At 33.3% G+C, this 23,741-nt stretch overlaps 1 protein-coding gene across 10 annotated transcripts in view; it reads left to right on the top strand.

Moving 5' to 3' along the window:
• The window catches only part of LOC107029778 (homeobox-leucine zipper protein HDG11-like), a 33,271-nt gene extending 15,452 nt beyond the window's left edge, over window positions 1–17,819 (top strand). For 2 of the 10 annotated variants that reach the window (XM_015231223.2, XM_015231224.2), the window contains exons 5-11: window positions 6,474–6,941; window positions 7,639–7,731; window positions 7,836–8,045; window positions 8,984–9,173; window positions 10,164–10,429; window positions 11,174–11,263; window positions 11,605–12,042. In XM_015231223.2, coding sequence (XP_015086709.1) covers window positions 6,474–6,941; window positions 7,639–7,731; window positions 7,836–8,045; window positions 8,984–9,173; window positions 10,164–10,429; window positions 11,174–11,263; window positions 11,605–11,973 — 1,686 coding nt within the window. In that variant the 3' untranslated portion in view covers window positions 11,974–12,042. Of the gene's footprint in view, window positions 1–6,473; window positions 6,942–7,638; window positions 7,732–7,835; window positions 8,046–8,983; window positions 9,174–10,163; window positions 10,430–11,173; window positions 11,264–11,604; window positions 12,043–15,662; window positions 15,837–16,004 lie in introns of those variants that run through there. The other 8 variants (XR_003580239.1, XR_001458070.2, XR_003580240.1 and 5 more) reach the window with 8 other exon arrangements.
• Window positions 17,820–23,741: the final 5,922 nt, after the last annotated feature.

Here is a 23,741-nt window from a genome sequence, read left to right on the forward strand (position 1 = left end):
TTGATTTAAACTAGGTATGTTATTGTTGACTATATACGTTTTAACAAGTTCATTTATGAATTATTTTGAGCTAAATATTTAGTTTATATCAACCGAATTTTAGTCATTTTATACCTTGACTTCTGCCCAAATTACCTGCATGAAATATGCCTAGCAAAACACGTTCAAATTGGATAAATTAAATTTTCATGGACTAATTTTTTCACCTATGTAAACATTCTTCAAAATATATATTTCATGAGGAAGAAAGTGTGTTGTTCAAAATCAGAGCTGGAATTTAAAATTTTAAGCAAAGGTGGGAGGAGAAAATAATGTTCACGGATTTTTTGTAAAAAAAGGCTTAATTTGGTCCTTCAATTATTATAAAGTTCTCATTTTGATAATAGTAATGTCTTGCTCAGTACCTAAACCTACATTTAATTGGAATGTGCACTTTTGATTCCTTTGTTTGTGAACGTTCACAAATTTAACATAATGATTAGTTGTACAATTACTTAATTATCTGTGTTATGTTAAATTTGTATTGTTGTTCAATGTTTGATTGTATTATAATTTTAAAAGTAGTTGATACAACATATTCCATGCATAAAAGTACTAGAAACACACATTTTGATTACTTAAAAATTAAATATGATTCGTCAAATATTACAAGGATCAAAATAATATACCTATATTTTAGAGGTGGAAAATGCTATTTGTCCAAAAACTACTAATATTTCTTTGTCTTTCTTGTTAGTTCTTAGAGAAGGAAAAACATAACAATCTTATCTTCTTTTGTTATTGAACAAGTAGGAACATTAGTTTGATAAACGAACAAAGAAAAATTTATGAAAAGCAAAACTACTTACTTCATTATAACACAGATATTTCTAGGAGTTTACAAGTAAACCAACTCCTAAGGATAAAATTAATAAACTAAGGATAAAGATAAGGATAAAGATAAGATCGAATTTAACTACTAAACAGTAAATAACTACCCTAGTTAATAACTACCCTACAATACAAACAATTTGGACTGGCAATTCTTATGCATATTTCTAACACTCCTCCTTGCTTTAAGAGCTGCAAACTCCAAGTTTTTGCCTGAGAAGTTGAAATTTATTGCCTGATAATGGTTTGGTGAAGATATCAGCCAGCTGCTCTTCAGTTTTGCAATAGAGGAGAGTCACATCACCATTATTTTGCACTTCCCTCAAGAAGAAAAGCTTGATGTTGAAGTGTTCTGTTTTCCCATGAAATACAAGATTATGAGAAATTGCTATTGCAGATTGATTGTCCACAAACACTTCAGTTCCCTTTGTCTGATTCATGTGCAAATGACCAAAAATTTTCCTCAACCAGAATGCTTGATTTATTGCTGCTGTTGCAGCCAAAAATTCCGCCTCTGCAGTGGATTGAGCCACAATGTCCTTTTTTGAGCTCCACGAAAACATTCCTGAGCCAAGACTGAAACAATATCCAGATGTGCTCTTCATGTCATCTACAGATCCAGCCCAATCACTATCAGAATACCCAAGTAGTTTCAGATCTATTTTTTTCTGAAACTTAACACCATTATTGATGGTTCCTTTGATGTATCTAATAACTCGTTTTGCTGCTTTAGATGCATCTCACTAGCACAATGCATGAACCTCAATAGAATGCTTACAACATACAAAATATCAGGTCTTGTAGCTGTGAGATACATCAAACAACCGACTAAGCCTCTGAAGTACGTTTCCTCCACTTTCTCTGCTCTGTCATTCTTTATTAGTTTCTCTTTTTGGTTCATAGGAGTATTCATCTCCTTGGAATCTTCCATGTTGAATTTCTTGAGAATTTCCTTAGCATATTTCTTCTAGCAAATGAAAACTTCATCTTGACCCTGCTTGATTTCCATACCAAGAAAATAAGACATTAGACCAAGATTAGTCATCTCAAAGGCTTGCATCATTTCTAGCTTGAAATCCTCGATATGCCTTGTATTGCTTCCTGTAATTAGTACATCATCCACATATATAGACAAAACAAGAATATCAATGCCATGATGTTTAACATAAAGAGTAGATTCTGATAGACTCTTTTCAAAGCCTAAGCCAAGTAAATGGCCATCTATTTGACCATACCAGGCCCTTGGTGCCTGTTTAAGTCCATAAAATGTCTTTCTTAACCTATAAACTTTGTCCTCATTTCCTTTCTTCACAAAGCCTTCAGGTTTCTCAACTTAAATTTCTTCCTGTAGAAAGCCATTAAGGAATGCTAATTTGAGATCCATCTGATACACTTTCCAACCCAACTGTGCAGCAAGAGCAAGAAGTAACCTGATCGTGTCAAGCCTAGCTACTGGTGCAAATGTATCAAAATAATCCACACCAAAAATTTGAGCATACCCCTTAATTGCAAGTCTTGCTTTATGCTTATTCACTGAACCATCAACATTTAGCTTGGTTCTAAAGACCTATTTCAACCCAATTATGTTTCTGTCTTCAGGTTGATCAACAAGCTCCTATGTCATGTTTTTCTCAATCATAAATAACTCTTCTTTCATTGTAGCAACCCATTTTTCATCATTTTTGGCTTCATTGTACCCAGTAGGTTCACATATTGCTACATTGCATCTCTGATATATATCACAGAGTTGTCGAGTACCTTTGACTGGTAAATAATCCACCATTTCATCCTGCCGTGAGAGTGATATTTTCTCCTCAAAAAACTGGGTAGGAGACTTTTTTGCTTTGTCAGAAGTGTTAACGACAAATTTCTTCGAGTCTTCCCAACACCACTCTTCATTTTCTATAAAATTCACATCTCTACAAAAGATTATATTTTCAGTTTATGGTTGGAAGACTTTATATGCCTTTGAAACTGAACTATATCCAATAAAAATGTCTGGGACAGATTTTTTATCTAGTTTATCTCGTTTAACCTGAGGAATGTAGGAAAATAGAGACAACCAAACACTTTAAAAAAATTCGATGGTTTAAATTCATACCAAGCTTCAAATGGAGTTCGGTCTTTCACTGCCTTTGTGGGAAGCCTATTTTGAAGATAAACTGATGTATTTGCTGCCTCTGCCCAAAATTTCTTTGGTAAGTTCTTCTCGTGCAACATGCATCTGGTCATCTCCATAATGTATCTGTTTCTTCTCTCGCTTACTCCATTTTGTTGTGGAGTATAGGGAGTAGTAAGCTGATAATGAATCCCTGCTTCCTCACATAACATGTCGAACTGGTAAGAAGTTTATTCCTTTCCATTATCTGTTCTTACGAACTGAATTTTACAGTTGGCTTCATTTTCTACTTTTGGTTTGAATTTCCGAAAATCATTAGAAGCCTTTGACTTATGTTTGAGAAAATAAATCCAACACATGCGGGTTAGATCATCTACAAAAATGATATAGTAGACTTCCTTTTAGTGGAGGAGTCCTTTGTGGTCCTGCTATATCAGTATGAATTAGTTGCAATTTGTTCGAGGCTCTCCAAGTTGTCTTTGAAAATGGAAGTCTGTTTTGTTTTCCATATTGACACGCAAGACAATTTGAAGAATCTACTTCTAAAACAGGCAAGTCCTTAACTATTTTCATTTTTTGCATTTTAACCAACCCTTCATAGTGATAGTGTCCGAGTCTCTTGTGCCATACTTCTGCAACACTTTCTTTTGCTGAAAAAACAACATGCTTCTCCTCAAATGGATCTAATGAGAAAATTTTGCCTCTCATTCTTACTTTAAACATTTCTCTTGATCTGAAGCATCCTTGATCAAGCAATGATTATCTTCAAAATTTAATTTATAGCCTTTTTCCATCAATTGACCAACACTAAGCAAGTTTTGATCTATGTCAAGTACATAAAGCACATCGAAAATTGTTTTAGTACCTGAATTACTTGGAATAGCAATGGTTCCTTTCCCTCTTACAGGAAGATGGTCGCCATTACCTATTCTGACTTTAGTAATGGTCGTGGGCTTCAATTCCTTGACGAGAGACATGTCATTTGTCATATGATTAGTGCATCCAGTATCATCAGCCAACACTCACTAGATGATCTACTTGAAAAACATGTAGCAACAAAGAGTTGATCTTCTTCCTCACCCTCAATAATTTTAGCCTCTGCTTCTTGTTGCTGACTATTGTTCTTACAATTACAGCTTCATGCCCAAGTTGATTGCATTTACTACATTTAGCATCAGGCCTTCTCCAACATTTATATGGTGGATGACCTTTCTTGTTACAATGCTTACAAGGAGGATAACTTTTCTTTGAGTGTCCAGTTTTTCCTTTGGTAGTACTTGTTGAAATGCCTTCACCATTCTTCTTGTTCTTGTTCTTTTTGTTTTTGCCTCCATCTTGAGGCTTGGCAAACAATGCTCCCTCTATATTTCCTTCTTCTCTCATGACTCTTCGTTGTTCTTGTGCCTGCAAAGCATTCAATAACTCTGCGAAGGTGATCTTGGATAGATCCTTTGTTTTTTCCAAAGTAGTTATGGTTGCTTTAAATCTTTCTGGCACAGTTACCAAAATCTTTTCAACAATATGTGAATCATTAAACACGGAACCAAGCAATCTTACCCTGTTTGCTATGTTCAACAGCCTTTCAGAGTAATCTTTGATGGTTTCAGTTTCTTTCATCTTCTGCATCTCGAAATCTCTTATAAGATTTAGCACTTGCATACCTCTGATCCTTTCATCCGCTTCGTATTCTGCCTTGAGATAATCCCAGATGGCTTTTGCTGACTTTAGAGACATAATTCGAGTGAAGATTGAAGAAGATACTGCTGAAAATAAACAGGCCTTTGCCTTTGCTTTTTTGCTTTTCCTGTCGTTATGGTTTTTGATCTGGGCCATAGTAGGATTGTTAGGCAACAGAGGAACTTCATAATCCTTTTCGACTGCCTCCCCCATATCCATGGCATTTAGATATGTTTCCGTCCTTACCGCCCAAGTCTGATAGTTATCACCATTAAAAACAGGTGGTGCCATTACAGAAAAACTTGATTCTGCTTCCATGATTGATAAACTTGTCTTGTTGATTACAATCAAAACACCCAAGGATCCCTTAAGAAATAAATGCTCTGATACCAATTGTTAGTTTTAGAGAAGGAAAAACATAACAATCTTATCTTCTTTTGTTATTGAACAAGTAGGAACATTAGTTTGATAAATGAACAAAGAAAAATTTATGAAAAGCAAAACTACTTACTTCATTATAACACAGATATTTATAGGAGTTTACAAGTAAACCAACTCCTAAGGATAAGATTAAAAAACTAAGGATAAGGATAAGGATAAGATAGAATTTAACTACTAAACAGTAAATAACTACCCTAGTAAATAACTACCCTACAATACAGACAATTTGGACTGATGCAGTTCTTATGCATATTTCTAACATTTCTACATTTTATTAACTCATAATATCTTATTTTTATGTGATTCTTTTTTGTTATAAATATTTCATCAGACTCAAAATGAGAGATCCATTAACAATTCTCTTAGCAAAGAAAATGAAAGATTTCTTTGTGAGAATAACATAATGAAAGAGGCAACGAAGAAAACAATATGCCCAAAGTGTGATGGACCACCCATTAAAAAAAAGAAAGGACCTGTATATTGAAAATGGAAAATCAAAGGTTGAGGGAACAAGTAATCCTTATACTTATACTATTTATTTTATTTTATTTATTTTTGCTATTAATTTATTTATTTATGTAAAAAAGAATTACTTGTATATAAAAAAGAGGAGGCAAATTCGTGGTTTGAACTCGATTGATCAATCCGGGATTTGAGGCATTTAGCACCTATCTCAACGTTGTACTTTGAATTTTGAAATGAAGGGGGTTAGATTTATGAACAGTACATTGGACCAATGGATAAGAGAACTGAGCTTACTTAAAAAGCGCTTGGATGCCCTACATTTTTTTTGACGGTTTAGTCAATTTTTACACATATATGTCTATATTCCACCTTTAAGATATCTATTGAGGTGGATGCAGATAATAGGCACCGAGTTCATTTGAATCCCATAATTTTTACACAAAGCATAGATACATGAAAAAAGTCACTAGTATTTTTTTAAAATGTCGTATCTGGATCCATAATTTTATAAATACAATGAATTAAGCTTTAGATGCAAACTAAAAAGGCTTGTAACATCTACCCCTTACATGATGTTAATCCGAATTTGTGGATGTCCTAATGTGGGCACTGAAAACTAGGTGAAAATCCCCCCCCCCCCACACACACAAAAAAAGTGTTAAGTACCTAAAAAGTCTTAACCCATCAAGTTTAGATCTTGAATCCATTTCTGCCCCGTGCTTATGAGTTGCGAGTTGCACCCGCCCTTGACAAGAGAGATCAAGTTGAATGAAAAGAATTTAATTTATATATTTATAAAAACTTAATTATGTACTCTTATCCTTTTAGGTTCTCATATCATGTTTATTATAAATAAATACATGTTATTATAAGTAAATTAACTTAAAATTTTTTTTTGCAGTGTGAAAGAGTATCAAAACACATCTCAAGTGTTCCTGAAAGGCCTTCTGTGATGGTTTCAAATTTGGCGCCATCAAAATCAAATCTTGTATATCCTCCTTCCTTTGGTCAGGAAAATAATACTAATAATAATGTTCAAGCACATTCAATAAATACTAATAATATTTCAATAATGTCTCCATCACGACAAGAACATTACGAACTTCATGATAGGCAAAAAACAAAAATGTTTGAGATTGTTGTGGCTTCTATGAATGAAATGGTTGAACTTTGGAAAAGAAATGATCCAATTTGGATAGATTCATCAAGTGAAGGGAGGTGTTCTATTCATCGTGAGAGTTATGAAAGAACATTTCCAAATCCAAATCGACCTTATTACCAATCATCGGCTAATCGAATTGAATCACCAAAGGATTGTGAAGTTGTGTCAATGACTGCAAGTGAGTTGATCCATAATTTTCTTGATCCAGTAAGTTTCTTGAACTCTCACATGTGTTATTACATGCTTTGGCCCTAGAATGATGTATGGCTTTAGAACGTATCAGTACTAGGATTTAAGGCTTGGTTTGATATATATATATATATATATATATATATGTATGTATATATGTATATATAAATATATATATATATGTATATATATATATATATATATGTATATATATATGTATACATATATATATATATATATATGTATGTATACATATGTATACATATGTATACATACATATGTATACATACATATATATATATATATATATATATATATATATCAAAAGATTGTGCGTGTGCTAGTCACTTAATTTTTGATTGATTTTCGAAAAGTAGCTAGTGTTTGAGAATTCGTTGAAAACTTACTACTTTTGATATGGAACCATACCAATATGTTAGTATCATGAATTTCGAACTCGAGCATGTGAAAGATCAAATATATATTCATTTTTTTATTTGAAATCTAACACATTGTCATGAATTCTATAAATTGGCTATTTTTCAATAGACTGATACGATTTTAATTTAAATTTTATCCCACACAAGATTGATTAGGATGAGTTTAGATGGAGTGACAAACATGGACAAATGAGTACTTATTTTGAGAAATAGTTGCTATTTTCATTGTCTTATAATTAATCATATACTTAAAAAATTTTAATTTGTATATGTAGGTCAAATGGATGGAGTTGTTTCCTACTATAGTCACAAAAGCTAGGACTGTTGAAGTTCTTGATTCGGGGACTTGGGGAGGTTCTATACAATTAGTAAGATACTGATACATCTTTTAGATCTTCTTCCATAGAGATTAAATAAATATTATAATTATTTCATAAAAGTGATCTAATTTTTTCTTGGTTCTTGAATACAGATGTATGAAAAGTTGCATATTTTATCTCCTCTAGTGGAAGCTAGAGATTTTTTCTTCATACGTAGTTGTAGACAATTTGATCCAACAACATGGATTATGATGGATGTTTCTTATGATCCATTCAATGAGATTCAAAGTGGTGTACATTCTTATTCTTGGAAGTTTCCTTCTGGTTGTGCCATTCAAGATATAGGTAATGGCCAAAGTAAGGTATGAATCATTTCATCTCTCTAATAATATCACTATTTATATAAAAGGAAAACTATGTGCCTTAAGCTCCCTTTATACATGAGATCCAAATTACTAAGGTCTATTATATGTATTTTTGTCTTGCACTTGTGCATGAGATTGTTTCCACAACTCAAGCATGTAACATCTATATCACTATTTATATGAAACTTAGTTTTCGAAGACTATGCTACAAGAGGTAAATATTTGTCAGTACCTATCTCATGATGTCTATTCTTCTTATAGTATGATATAAGAATCAAAATATCTTTATTCTCAGTTAATTCAATTTTGGATCCTCATGTTATGTTACTAATTCATGCTCCAAATGATCAGCGTTGAGACGTGCATCATGGGTTGTTTTGAGTCTCTCCATATTAGTTTAGAAAATGATCTTTTTATCCATCTACAACCTTGGAAAATCTCCAACAAACTTATAAGTTATATTTTAGGATTGAGTTAGATTTAGTAGCCATTTTTAACATGTTAGGAGTCGTCAGACCTATCACGATTTTTCATATAACAATGTGGAACTCCACTTCAACAGTGCCAAAATGCCTCCCTATCGACCCTTGTCTTGTTTTTTGCTAGCTTGAGTTCATAACTTTACTATTTATCATTAAACATAGAGTAATCAACCACTTCTCTTTGAATCTGCCTCAAGCACTCCAACCCTACCGCCAAAAAGTCGTCTGTATAGTTCAGGAGCGCTCACACGACCCATACTATGGTGTTCATGTCCAGATGTTTGAATCTTAATGAGTGAGGATTAATATTTGTCTCCTCATATGGTCCTAATCAGTCCTTGCCTTATAGTATCCACTGCTACAAAAACACTAATTTTCAACATACCTTCCTAAATATTTTCCAACAAGCTAATTATTTTGATTCCATTTTCTGGATTATTTTTACTCTTGCAGGTTACTTGGGTGGAACATGTTCAAGTATATGAAAAAAAGCAAGTACATCGTATCTTTAGAGACTTGTTGTGTGATCGTCAAACATACGGAGCTAAAAGATGGATTGTTACACTTCAAAGGATGTCTGAGAGATATAATTTTGCCATGGGTGCAATATGCCCTACTAGGCATGATTTTAATGTAGCTAGAGGTTCGGTTTTATATTCTATTTTATTTACTTACTACTTTTCATATTTTAATTTTTAAGGTAAGATAAGGATATATTGCAAATCTTTCATCATTGCGGTTTTCATTAAAAATATAAAACTTTTTATAAAAATAAAACCATCTTTAACGGTATGTTTAACAAGATATATACATATATTAAAAAAAACTACATACTCGAGTAGAGATATGTTTTTCTTTTCTGAAAGGGCCTTGAACATGACTCATTCTGTTATTTTTAGGTGAAGTCATTTTTCTTTGCAATTTTCTAAATTTTTAATTGAAACTGTCATTTCCAAAGTTTAATTTTTTTGTGTGTTTGGTATGATTCGAATTTTTTTTAAAAAAATAGTCTTATTGATGTTTATTGACTTCTCTGAAAATAACTTTTTAGGGAAAATGTTTTCCAACTGAAGGAGCAAGAAAAATGGTTGTATTTCTCATTGTTTAAAGAAAAGTCATTTTTCCTTCACAATCTTCTCAACTTTGAACATTATATTGACACTTTAACGACACTCGGGCATCACTTTCACCTGTAACATGTAAATATCTCATCATACTTTCTCGTCAGTTAATACTTTTTATCAATCTTCAGTAGAAGTTTTTTTTCTAGAATATGTATTCACTCTCCAACCAAATACTGAAAATAAAAATAGAATTCCTAAAATAGATTATTTTTCAGAAAACAAAAAACACGCCCTTACCTTTTTTTCCTTATTAGTATTGTGAATTTTGTTTTCCAAATATTTTATCTTTCGATTTTAGTATTACATGTTGTCTCCTTGGCTCCAATTATATCATACTATTTGTTTTACATATATGAATTTTGATATACTTTATTTGAATAAGGATCTAACAAAAACAACATTTATACCTTCTCAGGGAAGGGATACCCTTCTCAAACTCCACTTGTGAAATTACGCATGATATATATGTTGTTGTAATACTTATATTTTATTTTTATTTTTATTTTCAGTGTTTAATTATCTAGAAGGGCTGAAAAATACAATACAAATATCTCAAAGGATGGTGAAGAACTTTTTTGAAATCCTAAGCATGACAGACAACTTAGATTTTCCAACTTCATCACGGCTCAACCGCGGAGATAGAATTTCAATAAGAATAAATGAAGAAATTATCCAACCAAAAGGCTTTATTGCCACTGCTGCTACTTCTTTGTGGCTCCCTCTTTCATTCCAAGATGTCTTCAATTTTTTCAAAGATGACAAGACAAGAAGTCAGGTATGTATTCAAACCTCTTTTGTAATAATGACAATTGTTCAGATAAATTGTTTAGTTGTTACAACGAAATATTATTATTGAGAATATAATTTGCATGATATTGATATCGGTTTCAAATAAAACTTTGATGTTATATTCAATTGGCCAAAGGCATTTCGAAAGCAGCCTACCTATCTCGAAGAGGTACAAGTAAGGTTTGTCTACATTCTACCCTCTATAGACCTCACATTGTGAAATTACGCATGATATGTTATTGTTATAATATATTATAGGTGAAATATTGTTGTAGGGAATGATTGTAATAATATAAAAAAAGGTATGATTGTATATATCTTTGCATTTGATATTCAACTTTATTGCAATGAGCCAAACATCTGATAAAAAAAATTGCACTTTTAATCCCTATATGACTTGTTAACCAAAGGATCCCTAAAAATACTCTTATAGAAATTGACTTTTTTCAATCCCTAGATAGATTTTTATGTGAAACTCTCAAATATTTCAATAAATATCATAAGTTTAAAATAAAAAATAGAATGAGTTCAATGTTAAGAATTTTTTAAACCATTAAGTTGAAGTCTTGAATTTGATTGATTTGCTAATGTTGTGTTCCCATGTTATATTATCTACATGTTTGCTAGCATTGGCGTTAATTGTACATATTATTTTAAACAATGCTCATCTCGCAAACTTAATTTTAGCAATTAAATTATGATATTATTTATCGTTTTGACTTTTTTTTAGTGGGATATTTTGACTGGTGGGAATAATGTGATTGAGTTAGCTCGAGTACTAACAGGAACTCTTCCAGAAAACAGTATTACAATCATTCAGGTATTTTTCATATTTATTATTTATAGTTTGCGATTTTATGTAATAATGACATTTTTCAAGAATCAAATAATATATTTATGATTGGATTCTTCTTTTCTCATATGTAGAAATACCAAATTTTCTAACTTGTATCTTTTCATCCTTAATCTTTGATTATCGAATCAAATGACATTTTCTATGGTCCAGTTTTACTCTTGACTTTTAGTCAGTTAACAATAAATACAAAAAGACTATCTTTTGTTACATTTAATTTATATATACTGATAATTTAAAAATCTTTTTCACATTATCTCTTTTAGTACTTCCACTAATATTTTTTAATTGTTGCAATGTATGTACAGCCTTGTATGCAAAAGGAAATGTTAGTGCTCCAAGAGACAAGCATTGATAGTATGGGAGCATTTTTAGTTTATGCACCCATAGATTTACGAGCAATCACTTCAATTGTCAATGGAGGTGATGTAAAAAGAGTTCCCATTTTGCCCTCAGGTATCACCATAAGTCCTGATGGTCGCCTCTCCTCGGATAGGGACAGTACTGCAAATGCTGAAAATGGTTCAATTTTGACAGTGACTTTTCAAATATTGATAAGTGGTCATAATAATCCAACCTCCCAGAAGCAACAAATGGAGGTAGTGGCTTCTGTTCATTACCTTTTGAGCAGCATAATTTTAAAAATCAAAGCAGCATTGGGTTGCTCTGATTTATGATTGTTTAATTTCATGTTGTTTGTTTGTTTGTTTTGAAGATTTTGGAACTTAGACAATTTATGGTTTCGAAGGATGATGCATTCCCTTCTTTGTGACTTTTGAAAATCTTAAGATCGTGAGATATGTGTTGTTGCAATTGTCATTTATAATGATACACTTATTTGAGACTTCTCATTTGTTTGGTTTTTTCCATTTTTATTCTTTTTGGTTTTCTCTGATCATTGTTTTTGTTCTTTGTCATGTTACAATATCATGCCTTCCTGATTTTGCTAGTTTAATCTAGTGGAGTAGTATAGAAATAGTATCCATGTGTAGATGGAATAGTATATAAACAGTATCCACGTGTGAATGGAAGTATATGTTGTGAACACGGATAGTCCATACGCTAGCCAAGTCGTTGGGCCTAGGGCTAAGCCACGAAAAGACTCAAGAATTAGACAGCCGAAAAATATATTTACTTGGTGTCTAGGTTGAGCACCCACTCATCTTGTGTACACACTCCTTACTTGCTTGCTTACTTTCTTTCTTTCTTGGCTACAACTCAAATGACCACATTTATTTATAGGTGGTGATCGATGGGAGGATCTAGTGAAGGATCGAATATGTACGATTCTACTCTAGAGTGTTCCTACAACTACATAATTCTACAAAATATCTACACTTTCTCTCGGGAACAATCATTCTAGCTATATCCTTTCATTTCTTTACAACTTTGAATATTCTAGGTACTTCTCTGGCAGATATTAACTAAGTTGGTGATGAATACTTAACACTTTCTAGAGTCTAAGCTTTTCATCCTCCATTCTTATCTCTATTCTTTAGTTACTTGTTATTTCAGTAGTTTCCACTGTAATTCAATAGTTTAAGTATTGGTGTTATAATTTGGTTACGAGTCATTATACAGTAGTTGAGTATTCTAGTTTGTTAATTTATACATATAATTTTTAATGACGTGGCCAGTTTCTCCCGCGCTTTTAATGCTATACATTTTTTTTTAGTTTTTTTCAAAAAATATTTAACTTGTAGCCTGCGTTGACATACTTCAGACAAACCTCTGTTTCCTCCTCCATTTCTCTTCTACCAACTCGTTTTGTCTCTATGATCTGTAGGTTGTTGTTCGTCCATGTTTGAGTATAGTAGGCACACTAGTATTTGTTTTTTTGGCACATCAGTGTCTAGTTGTGTCTTTAGAATGAAAAAGGCAACAAGAAAATCTGCTACTTGGTTTCCTTCTCTATAGCGGCGAGTGATTTGGATTCCATCCCTCTTCTTGTAGTTAATGATTTTGTAAACAAACTGGTAAAGCTTCAGGTAGAAAGAATCGTCCTTTGTCACCATGTTGGTTGTGCATTGAGTCCACACCATTTCACTCCAAAACTCTGCTGAATAGCTTCATTTAGCGATATTGCTACTGTTACATTAAATCACCTTGACTATCTTTAACAATTCCACATATACTATCTTTGCACATATTTTTGTGAGAAACTCCCATCAGTGTTCACTTTGATTGTGCCATGAGGAGCCTTGTTTCACCAAACTTATTTCCATCTCTTACAGTTCTAAGCCTTTCTACTATATATGTCCATTTTGTAATGGGCCGGACTGATTCAACTATTCTATTTCAGAACAGCCCTGATATTCTAAATATATTCATTAGCGTCATCATTTATTAACTCAACTCATTTTGATCCGTTTAATTCAGCCCATCTAAAAAGTTTGGCTGAGAAACATGAGTAAGAGTTGGCCGGGTTGGACTACCCATTGTTTAGCCCATTTTGACTCAATTTGTTTCAGCCCAATTAGTAACATTTGGGCGGATTAATAACCAACTCATTTTTTTTTAACTCAACACGTTTTGTTTTGACCCCACCAAAATCAACTCAACACACTCATTTAACACCCCTAAACACATGCCCTATTTATCATAGATGAATTTAACTCCATGTTTATTTAAGGAGAAAAAAGTCGTTGGATATTTATTTGGCATTTAATTTTGTCCTGCATTAGTTACCAAACTAGTTTTTCCGTCATGAAGTAAAATTTTGGTATGTTTTTCAGGCTGTGCATCTGCTGAGGAATTATGCAGCAGTTGCAACAGTTAAACTTGAATGTCACAGATACTTACTATGCTGATAGCCATCTTACCCGGAAGAACCTATTCTCGTATACTATGAACCAAAATTAGCTAGGCAGTCAGCTGTACAATAGCTTCTGTCTGATTTGGAAACTGTCACCGTCCACATGACTTTAGCCTTGTCAGTTATCATGTTAGTGATAATCATGAAGTATGTTTGAGTGTCCACATTACAATATGGTTCTGGACGCACTATAGTATCCCTATCAAACGAGCTAGACTTTCTACCATATTTGTGCAGATGCCTAAGTAAGAATTAAACACCATATTCATATTACCATAATGGTCTGTGAGAATGTCACCTCAAGCTGCATCACCAGGTGCTAAGGCGCTGAAGTAACCCATGTCATACTCTCAGGAAAAGCTCGAACGACTTTGAGCAAGAGGGTACCTCTACCTGAAACCGACACAGGTGAATATGTAGAGAATACCTAGGGGCGCGAGACAACTCTCTATAAGGAATTCAGAAATATATCCCAGTATAACTTTGAAATAAGGGGTGCTTCCTCAGAAAGGGGGTCTCAGTGACCAGGCCTGAGCGACGGTTTTGTTTTATTCCACCTGATATTGAGAAATGAATTGGCTGTGCAACTTTAGCACCTAATTCCTTCCAGTTACTTCTTCAGTTCAAGCAAGGAAATTGTGTGTTAAAGATCAATAGTGTCATCTGCGTAGCATAGATAAGAGATGTTTGGTTCCTTCTTGTGTGTCAGAAAGAAATGAAATTTTGGCTTAGACGACCACTCACACTACAACAAAAGAGACATGTAGTAGCAATAGATTTTGCATACTTTCTTTACTAGAACTCAAAATGGTCACCTCTATTTATTGGTGGTGACCGATGGAAGGACTAGTGGAGGATATGTACTATTCTACTGTAGCATGTTCCTCTAACTACTTAATTCTAGAACTATCCCTTCTAGAATGTTTCTACATTTTGTTTTCTAAGGAACTATCATTCTAGATATAACCTTTCATTTCTTTACATTTTTTTCTTCAAACTCTGCTGAACTAGCTTCATTTAGCGATATTGCCACTGCTACATTGAACTGAAATAGAGAAAACCATGATTAAATGACCTTGCCTTATTCCACCAAACTTATTTCCATCTCTTACAGTTCTAAGCCTTTCTACTATATATGCCCATTTTGTAATGGGCCGGACTGATTGGACTATTCTAACTCATTTTGATCGGTCTAATTCAACCCATCGAAAAGCTTGGCTTGAGAAACGTCATGAGTAAGTGTTGAGCGGGTTGGACTACCCATTGACAATTGTTTAGCCCATTTTGACTCAATTCGTTTCAGTCCAATAAGTAACATTTGAGCGGATTAATGACCTACTCATTTTTTTAATTCAACACGATTTATTTTGCCCCCACCAAATTCGACTCTACACTCTCATTTGACACCCCTAAACGCATGCCCTATTTATCATAGATGAATTTAAATCCATCTTTATTTAAGGAGAAAAAAGTCGTTGGATATTTATATGGAATATGAAAGCTGTTATGAGGTTATCTTTTCCTAACACTAGAGAATTTTCACTGTTACAGATCAGGACAATCAAGTAGCGGATGTGCTTCCAAAGAAGGAAACAGAATTAACATACCCTGCCTATATCTCCATTAATCAGAATCTGCTGCAACTATAATTAGGATAAGTGGCAGCTTCCAAACCTAATGATCAGATATGATAAGAATTGTATTCAAGCTACGGAGTTCTTGATGGTAACTCTATTTTTTTCTAGATGTTATCAATTTGTGAAGAAATACTCTTTTAATCTTTCAAAGCATGTTATTATGAAAGTTATTAATGAAAGTATGAAAGTTGGTTTCATATTTTTAAAGTAAAGAAAACTATTTCTTTTAATCCACCTCCATGGTGTGTGTGTGCAGGAGGACTTTAGCGTAATTAGTGAAATTGTTTCCATTTGGTCAGTAGGTCACGCGTTCACGTCGTGGAAACAACCTCTTGCACAAATACAAGGTAAAGCTGCGAACAATCTTGAAGAAGTTCATCAATCGCTGGATTTCTCAAAATCTCTGTGAATATATATTAACTAATTGTAAACTGTTTAAGAGGTTTCCAGCTCTATGCATCAGTTCCCTTAAATATCTGACTCTACATGTGTGCTCTAGTTTAGAAACTTTTCCTGAAATACTCGGAAGCATGGAACTGGAGATGGAGATTCACATGCTAGTTTGATGATGAGGGATCTAAATTCAATGCATTTTTCATTTCCATGTTTATTGTGTCAGAATGTCTCGTCAATGCGGCATGACATCTCTGCTTCAGATTTCTTGTCACTATGAGCATTTACCATTAAGCATGGTGGGAATGGATAAAAGTGTATCAGTTAATTTGCCTTAAAATTGGTATGTACCTGATAACTTCTTGGGATTTGCTGTATGTTGCTCTGGCAGGTTAATCTGACATGATAAATTTTGTAAAACAGTTTGGTTGTGAAATGCAATGATCAAGCTCTCTAACTTTAGCGATACAACTGCAGGAGTCATTTTCATATTTGTACCACGTTAAACGTGGAGGTTCAATTTATGATAGTGGAATAGATCTTCAAGTAAAACAACCCTCTTGAATTTTCCTACCTGATAGATATCATGTTGAAGATGATGATGATAGATTGAGAAAGACAATTACCACTAGAACTTAGTGCCTGAAGTGGTGTAGTTTAATTATCTCTTGCATTAATTACCAAATTAGTTTTTCCTTCAAGAAGTAAAATTTTGGTATGATTTTCAGGCCTGTGCATCTGCTGAGGAATTATGCGGCAGTTGCCACAGTTAACTAAACTTCAATATCACAGATACTTACTATACTAATAGCCATCTTATCTGGAAGAACCTAATCTCGTATACTATGAACCAAAATTAGCAATGCAGTCAGCTGTACAATTAATGTCTGATTTGGAGACACTGACTTTAGCCTTGTCAGTTATCAATATCATGTTAGTGATAATCAAGAAGTTTGTTTCTATCATATTGCAGATGCCAAAGTAAAAAAGGAAGATCGTATTCATATTACCATCATGGTATGTGAAAATTCCACCACAAGCTGCTTCAGGTACTGAGGCGCTGAATTAACACATGCCATATTCTCAAAAGAAGTTCGTACGATTTTGAGCAAGAGGGTACCTGAAACTGACGCAGGTGAGTAGGTATAGAATACCTAGGGGCACGAGAAAACTTTGTTTAAGGAACTCATCAATATAGCTGAGTAACTTTGTGAGCAGGGGTGCTTCCTCACAAAGGGGATCGCAGTGACCAGTCCTGAGAGACTGTTATGGTTTATTCCAGCTGATATTAAGAATTAAATTGGATCTGCAACTTAAGGGCTTAACTCCTTCCAATTAGTTCTACAGTTCAAGAAAGGAAATTGAGTGTTAAGGATCAATAGTGTCATCTGCATAGCATAGCTGAGAGATATTTGGTCCCTTCTTGTTGGTGCGAAGAGGGATGAAGTTTTGGCTTAGACGACCACTAACACTGCAACAAAAAAGACATTTAGTGGCAATAAGTTTTCCTTCTAGTGATAATATTTATTAATGTTGCAAAAATATTTAGCAGCAATTGAGTTAATGTCAGTGCATCTAGAAACGCTAAAGCCCCTTTAGCAACATTTATGTAAAGTATTGGTTATAAATACTCATATTTATTATTGCAGCTAAATATAATATAGCGGCAATTATATTATTGCTGAAAACAAGAAAGTGATTCTGTCTGTCATTCTGCTCGGTAGGTCTGCCCCTTTAACAAACAAGAATAGATTCTAAAGAAAGTGATTGCTTAAATTGAAGTGACGTATTGTAACCATGTTCAAAATAAAAGCTTGAAGATTTAATTCAAACTATAATAAAATGGCAAGCCTACAAAGGGTTATGAGTAATCATACAATTAAAGGATTACTAATTCTGCCTTATTGTGAGACTTTTGCCCAAGTCCATATAAGTGGATCGCCAATTCAATCTCCAGCCAATGTGAGACTTTTATCCACTCTAACCCCTTCTTTGATGCCCAGTCCCAATTGGAGCGTAAACCGGGAGCCCAAATAGGGATGAACCTGACTCTAATACACCTCGGTCTAACTCATTCCTAAAACTAACTCATAAAGGAAAATTGTACAACTCCATATAAGCAGACCGTCTGAGTTCATATGTAAATTTCAGCTAGCTAAGATAGCGCTCACTTAACGTGTAGTAAGACTTGAGTTTTATGCAATCTTGTGTTTTAGACAAACTTGAATTAGCAATAATTGTATTTTTCACATTTACCGTTTGATTTAGCCGATCATTGTAACCCTCGTCAACTAGAATACATTATTCATTCCAATGTTTGACAATCGTCTCCTATTTTTATCAAATTTAGGATACCAATGTTATTTTATTTTCGAGAATGATTTTTCTAAATTCATGTGACCTTATCCCATGAAAAAATAAATCACCATGTTTTTCTACATTTTTGTGCATTTCAAAAGCAATTTAAAAACATTTTCAACAATAATAAGAAAACTTTTAAAGAGAAGGAGGTGAATTTGTTGGGGTGTCGTGTGACAATGTTGGGATATTATAATATCACCGATATTTATTTAAACTACAATTTTTTGCTCACAGAATTTTATAATTATTTTTCCTCTAGCCATATGATAGGGTGCATTATTGATATAGTGAAGAATTGATTCACTCACAAACTTAAATTTTTAGTTAATAGAAAATAGTATCAAGTCAAATTTATGTCAAAACCCAACTAATTTCAAAATAAAATAAAATTGTATCTTCAACATCAAGCACTCATTTTATTCAATTTGAATTCAAATATAATTCAATTTGTCGTGTATGAAGTGGTATCACTAGAATTGATTGAACTTTTATTTATTCATTGAAAGTTCTATCTAAATAATAAAAGTTATAAGCTAATTAATGCGTGTGCAAATTAATTACTCTATCTTAATCTATTGATTTATATAGCACAAGATTTTTGAAATATGAAAAAGAAAATTCAATGTTTCAAAACTACCCTAAAAATAAATACATTGTAAAATAGAAGAGCACGCATTTGTGGACTTTTTGTCACATATATTGATAGGGTCATTAAACATTTGTCAGATACAAATAATAATTATTATTTTTTAAACTAACTAATGTGATGCGGTTAGAATGAAATTTATGAAATATGAAAAGATTTTTCAATATTTCAAATTACCCTTAAAATAAATATTTTTTTAAATAGAAAAGTATACACATGTATGGATGTTTTGTCAAATAATATTGATAGGGTCATTAAACATTTGTCAAATATGAAAATGTGTCCTTTTAAGAACTCATTCTAATGAAAAGCATGTTACATAAATTAGAATATAGAAAGTAGTACAAGTAATAATTACGATGACAAATAAATAATACTCCCTCTATTCATATTAACTGAATCTGTGAGTTCATGCACACCTATTAAGAAAATCATTCAAGGACATACTTTATATCATAATTTTCACTATTGTTCTTTGTGAAATCATAAATTTAACTTTGTAAATAATGCAATTCATCTCCTAGAAAATATAAAACTTAAATATATGGAAGGACAAATATGAAAAAAAAAAATCATCCCTCTAGAACTTTGAGCAGTCCAATTATTTTAAACAATATAAAAAGCCTCAAAAATTAATTAATATAAATAGAGTAACATGGATAACTTATATAATAAATAGGGAAAATGCACAAGTTTCCTCTCAATTTATGCCCGAAATCCCAGAGACACACTTATATTATACTAAGGTCCTATTACCCCCCCTGAATTTATTTTATAAGTGATTTTCCACCCCTCTTCGACCTACGTGGCACTAGCTTGATAAAAAAGTCAACCAGCGTTGGGCCCATAAGATAGTGTCACGTAGGCCGAAAAGAGGTAGAAAATTATTAATAAAATAAGTTCAGGAAGGTAATAGGATCATAGTATAGTATAAGTGTGTCTCTGATATTTCGGACATAGGTTGAGAGGCTACTTGTGCATTATCCCTAATAAATATAATAAGTTACATAAATTGTTTTTTTTATAAAAAAAAAAAAAGAAAAAGAAAACCTCTAAATGCTACTATCTCTTTACAAACAACTCAAATATGACACTCACAATATTTGGTCACCCCCGTTTGAAAAGTAGTTCTTACATTTTAAATTTGTTTCTCTCTTTCTCTCTCACACGCACATAAAGCCTAGATTATTGATTAATGACTCTTTTGGTTAGATTTAATTAGTCTCATGATGCCATTTGAACTAGAAATCATTTTTATACCATATTCTTGATATATGCAAGATTTTATTAATTTATTAATTTCATAGTTGATTAATATCTTTTCATTTTCTTGAATTATGACTATTTCTTTTTGTAATGATCCAAACCATCATTATTTAGGAAAGACAAGAATTCGTGAAAAATCTGGACCCTGTCCCGATACAACGGGCTAGATGCCACTGGCGCGTCGGAGCCGCTACGGGAAATCCTATTTCTCCATCTTCCTAAAATACTTAGAGAAGTCGTAAATTACTCTAGAAACCTCAGAAAAGCTTCTCTAAGTTCGGGAAGGAAGGAGAAAGAGATTTCTAGCGTGGAAATGATGGAATCTTGCGAATTTCTGGCTAAACTTACTGTCTCGAATCCGGAAAAGTTGGAAAAGAAGTCAAAAAACCCGTACAACCGCTTGGCATCCAAGTAGGCTAGGTTTTATGCATTGTCTAGTTGTGAATCTGTGCTTACCATGTAATGTATGAAATCAATAGTATGGGTTATGTGTAGACCTTCATACACAGAGTGGGTACCGTGGGAAATTGCTATAGTTCAACGTAATTGGGTTAGTGCTTAAAAAGAGATTTTGTTGACTTGTCAAGGTTTTCGAAATTTCCTTCTTGAGTAGAATTGCTTCAAGAATAAGGATATCCGATAAAGTGGAACGTGATTATGGGTATATGTTATATTCAATCTATTGAAGTTATGAAATTGATGAACTTTGGCAAATTAGGATTATACCCTAATGAAGAATTAGGACTGAGCTTGGTATATTTGTATATTAGGAATTGAGAAGTAACTCATAGTGATGGTTGTGATTATGTGATGTTGTTATTTTTGCTTCATTATGATACTTGTATATGTATGAATGTTGCAATATTGATCACGCTTGTTGTAAATGAGATGGACGAATAATGATTGCCATGAAATCATGATGTAATGTATGATCTTGATGATGTACTTGTGATTGTGATTGTGGTGTGTGATTAGGATCATATTTCCACGTTCTAACATAACTAACTTGGATCAGTTGCCACGTTCCGGCATAAATATGGGATTGGTTGCCACGTCCTCTATGAACATGGGATCAACTGTCACGTTTCACCACACTAACAATGGGATCGGTTGCCACGTTTCGACATAAATATGAGATTGGTTGCCATGTTCCTGCATAAACATAGAATCAGCTGCCACATTTCGGCACAATAATAATGGATTCGAATTGCCACATCCGACAAAGTAATTGTTCATTCTTGGGTTCCATGAGAGAATTATTGAATTATTTTTTGTATCTAATTATGAGTATTGTGTTTATATTTATTGAAAAGTGATATTGGAAGATGATATGTTGCTCAATAATTGATAACCAATGAATTCGTGATAAATGTGCATGAGAAGCTTGTTGTCATTATAGTATATGCTTGAACTACGCTTGTAAAAATGGTGTAGCATTGGTGGTACTCAGGTTATAACGACTTGTAGTTGGTGTGTCGTGAGGAGGAAATTGTTAGAATAGAGATAGTACATCCGATAAAGTATGTTAGGTGGATTCTACTTGGAGAAGTGCAGATGGGGATTAGTATGACGAAAGTTAGTCTAATGATTTAAGTGACAATGGTAGGGTATTATGACAAGGTAAGATATGACGTGAACGATTAGTTGAATTGATGGTGAGGATACTTGGGGGTTGACTATGTGTTTAGAATGTTTAAGCCCTAATCCAGAATTTGATAAGTGGGTGACGAACAATGAGTCAGTAGTTAGGGGGTAATTCAATGAAAGGGTTAGGTGGAGAAGCGACTGGTTTATTTCATGATTCATACTCGTTGGTTTCTTATATTATGTGGTGAGTGTCGGGTTGATCTGTGATGTTTACCAGTAATGTGTTTGTATTGATACTACTCTTGTTATGTCTTTTGACATCATTTGGTTGCAGGATTCAGTGATGTTTCCTTAGGTGAAGACGAAGAATCTCCAGCAGCATCTACTTGTCCTTCCGCTTGGTGGGAGATGTATCGTGTATTTTATTGTCCATTGTATCCTTAGTATCTCTTGTGCCTATTTATACTAAATCCTTGGGGTTATTAATTACTTTACAAGTCTTAACTAGTTCATTGAAAAAGATTCCATTTATAAAGATTTTTTTATCTATATTATATCTATCTTTCGTTAACTTTCCGCATGTTTTAACCTTTGAGGTATGAGGATTCTCCTACTTAGGTATTAGAGTGGGTACCCGCACGGCCCGGTGGGTTGGGTCATGACATTTTTAGTATGAACATTATGGTATCAATCTATTTAAAGGAATTTATCCTCTCATGAGAACCAAGTCATATGAATAATACGAACAAGAACACTATTTTGATTCTTAATTTTCTCTTTTGTTTCAATGGCTTCTTCATGAAGGGGGTTTAGTTCACTACAGGAACTTGTTATCAAGTGTGTTTTTCTTTACAATATTATTGTATATAAGTTAGTCTTATGTAAAGATCAGGTTCCCTCATTATAGAAATGCCAACGAGGGAAAAATTGGGCTGGAAAAACTATTTCGTAGTATTAGGATTTTCCCAACCTTGTCCAAATTTAGAATAAATCGGCATCATCAAAGTGTAGGGAAATCTGGTAGCAATCGGGTAGAACAAATGTGAATTCGATTTAATGATTGGTTAGATAATTCGTTAAGGAATCCGTACGACTTTACGAAATCGATTTGGATAAATAGATCTCTAGGATTGATCTTAGCGTTAAGGGTATTTTCTAAGCATAGTAGGTTTGTAAAAAGGGAGAATAGAAATTTTCTGAAAGGCTCACTGCCTCGAATCCTGCTGCTGCAACAGGATTTATGCAATGGGCATCACTGTAGCGGATGAGATGGGATTAAAATTATAAGATTTTTGGGATTTTTTTGACGAGAGCTCGCTAGTTCAAAAGGTGCCGCTATAGCGGCAAAAGTCGCGAATAAAGTCGTAAGTAAAACCCCAACAAAATCTTATTTGACACTTTTTGACTTTTAGAGCTAAGACACAACCCCCTGGGCTATTCCAACTCGTCTTTCACCATTTTTGAAGCTAAAGGTACACTTTTCACTCCCCGAAATCACTTTCGATCCGTAGAACATAATAGAATGGGTCAATATTTATAAGGAAGGGATTCTTAAAAGATTCTATGGTGTAACTAACCCTTATTTGACTATTTGGGATCATGGGTTTGATCTATGGTTCATAGAATTGTTAGTATTCCGGGTAATTAGAGATTGTTTGTTGATTCTCGTGTTATTGTGATTATTTTTAGACCAAGAACAAGCGGAACGAGTCCGAAAAGGAAAGGATCAAGTTTATTAGG

Source organism: Solanum pennellii, chromosome 9, assembly GCF_001406875.1.
Source record: "Solanum pennellii chromosome 9, SPENNV200".
Lineage (NCBI taxonomy): Eukaryota > Viridiplantae > Streptophyta > Magnoliopsida > Solanales > Solanaceae > Solanum > Solanum pennellii.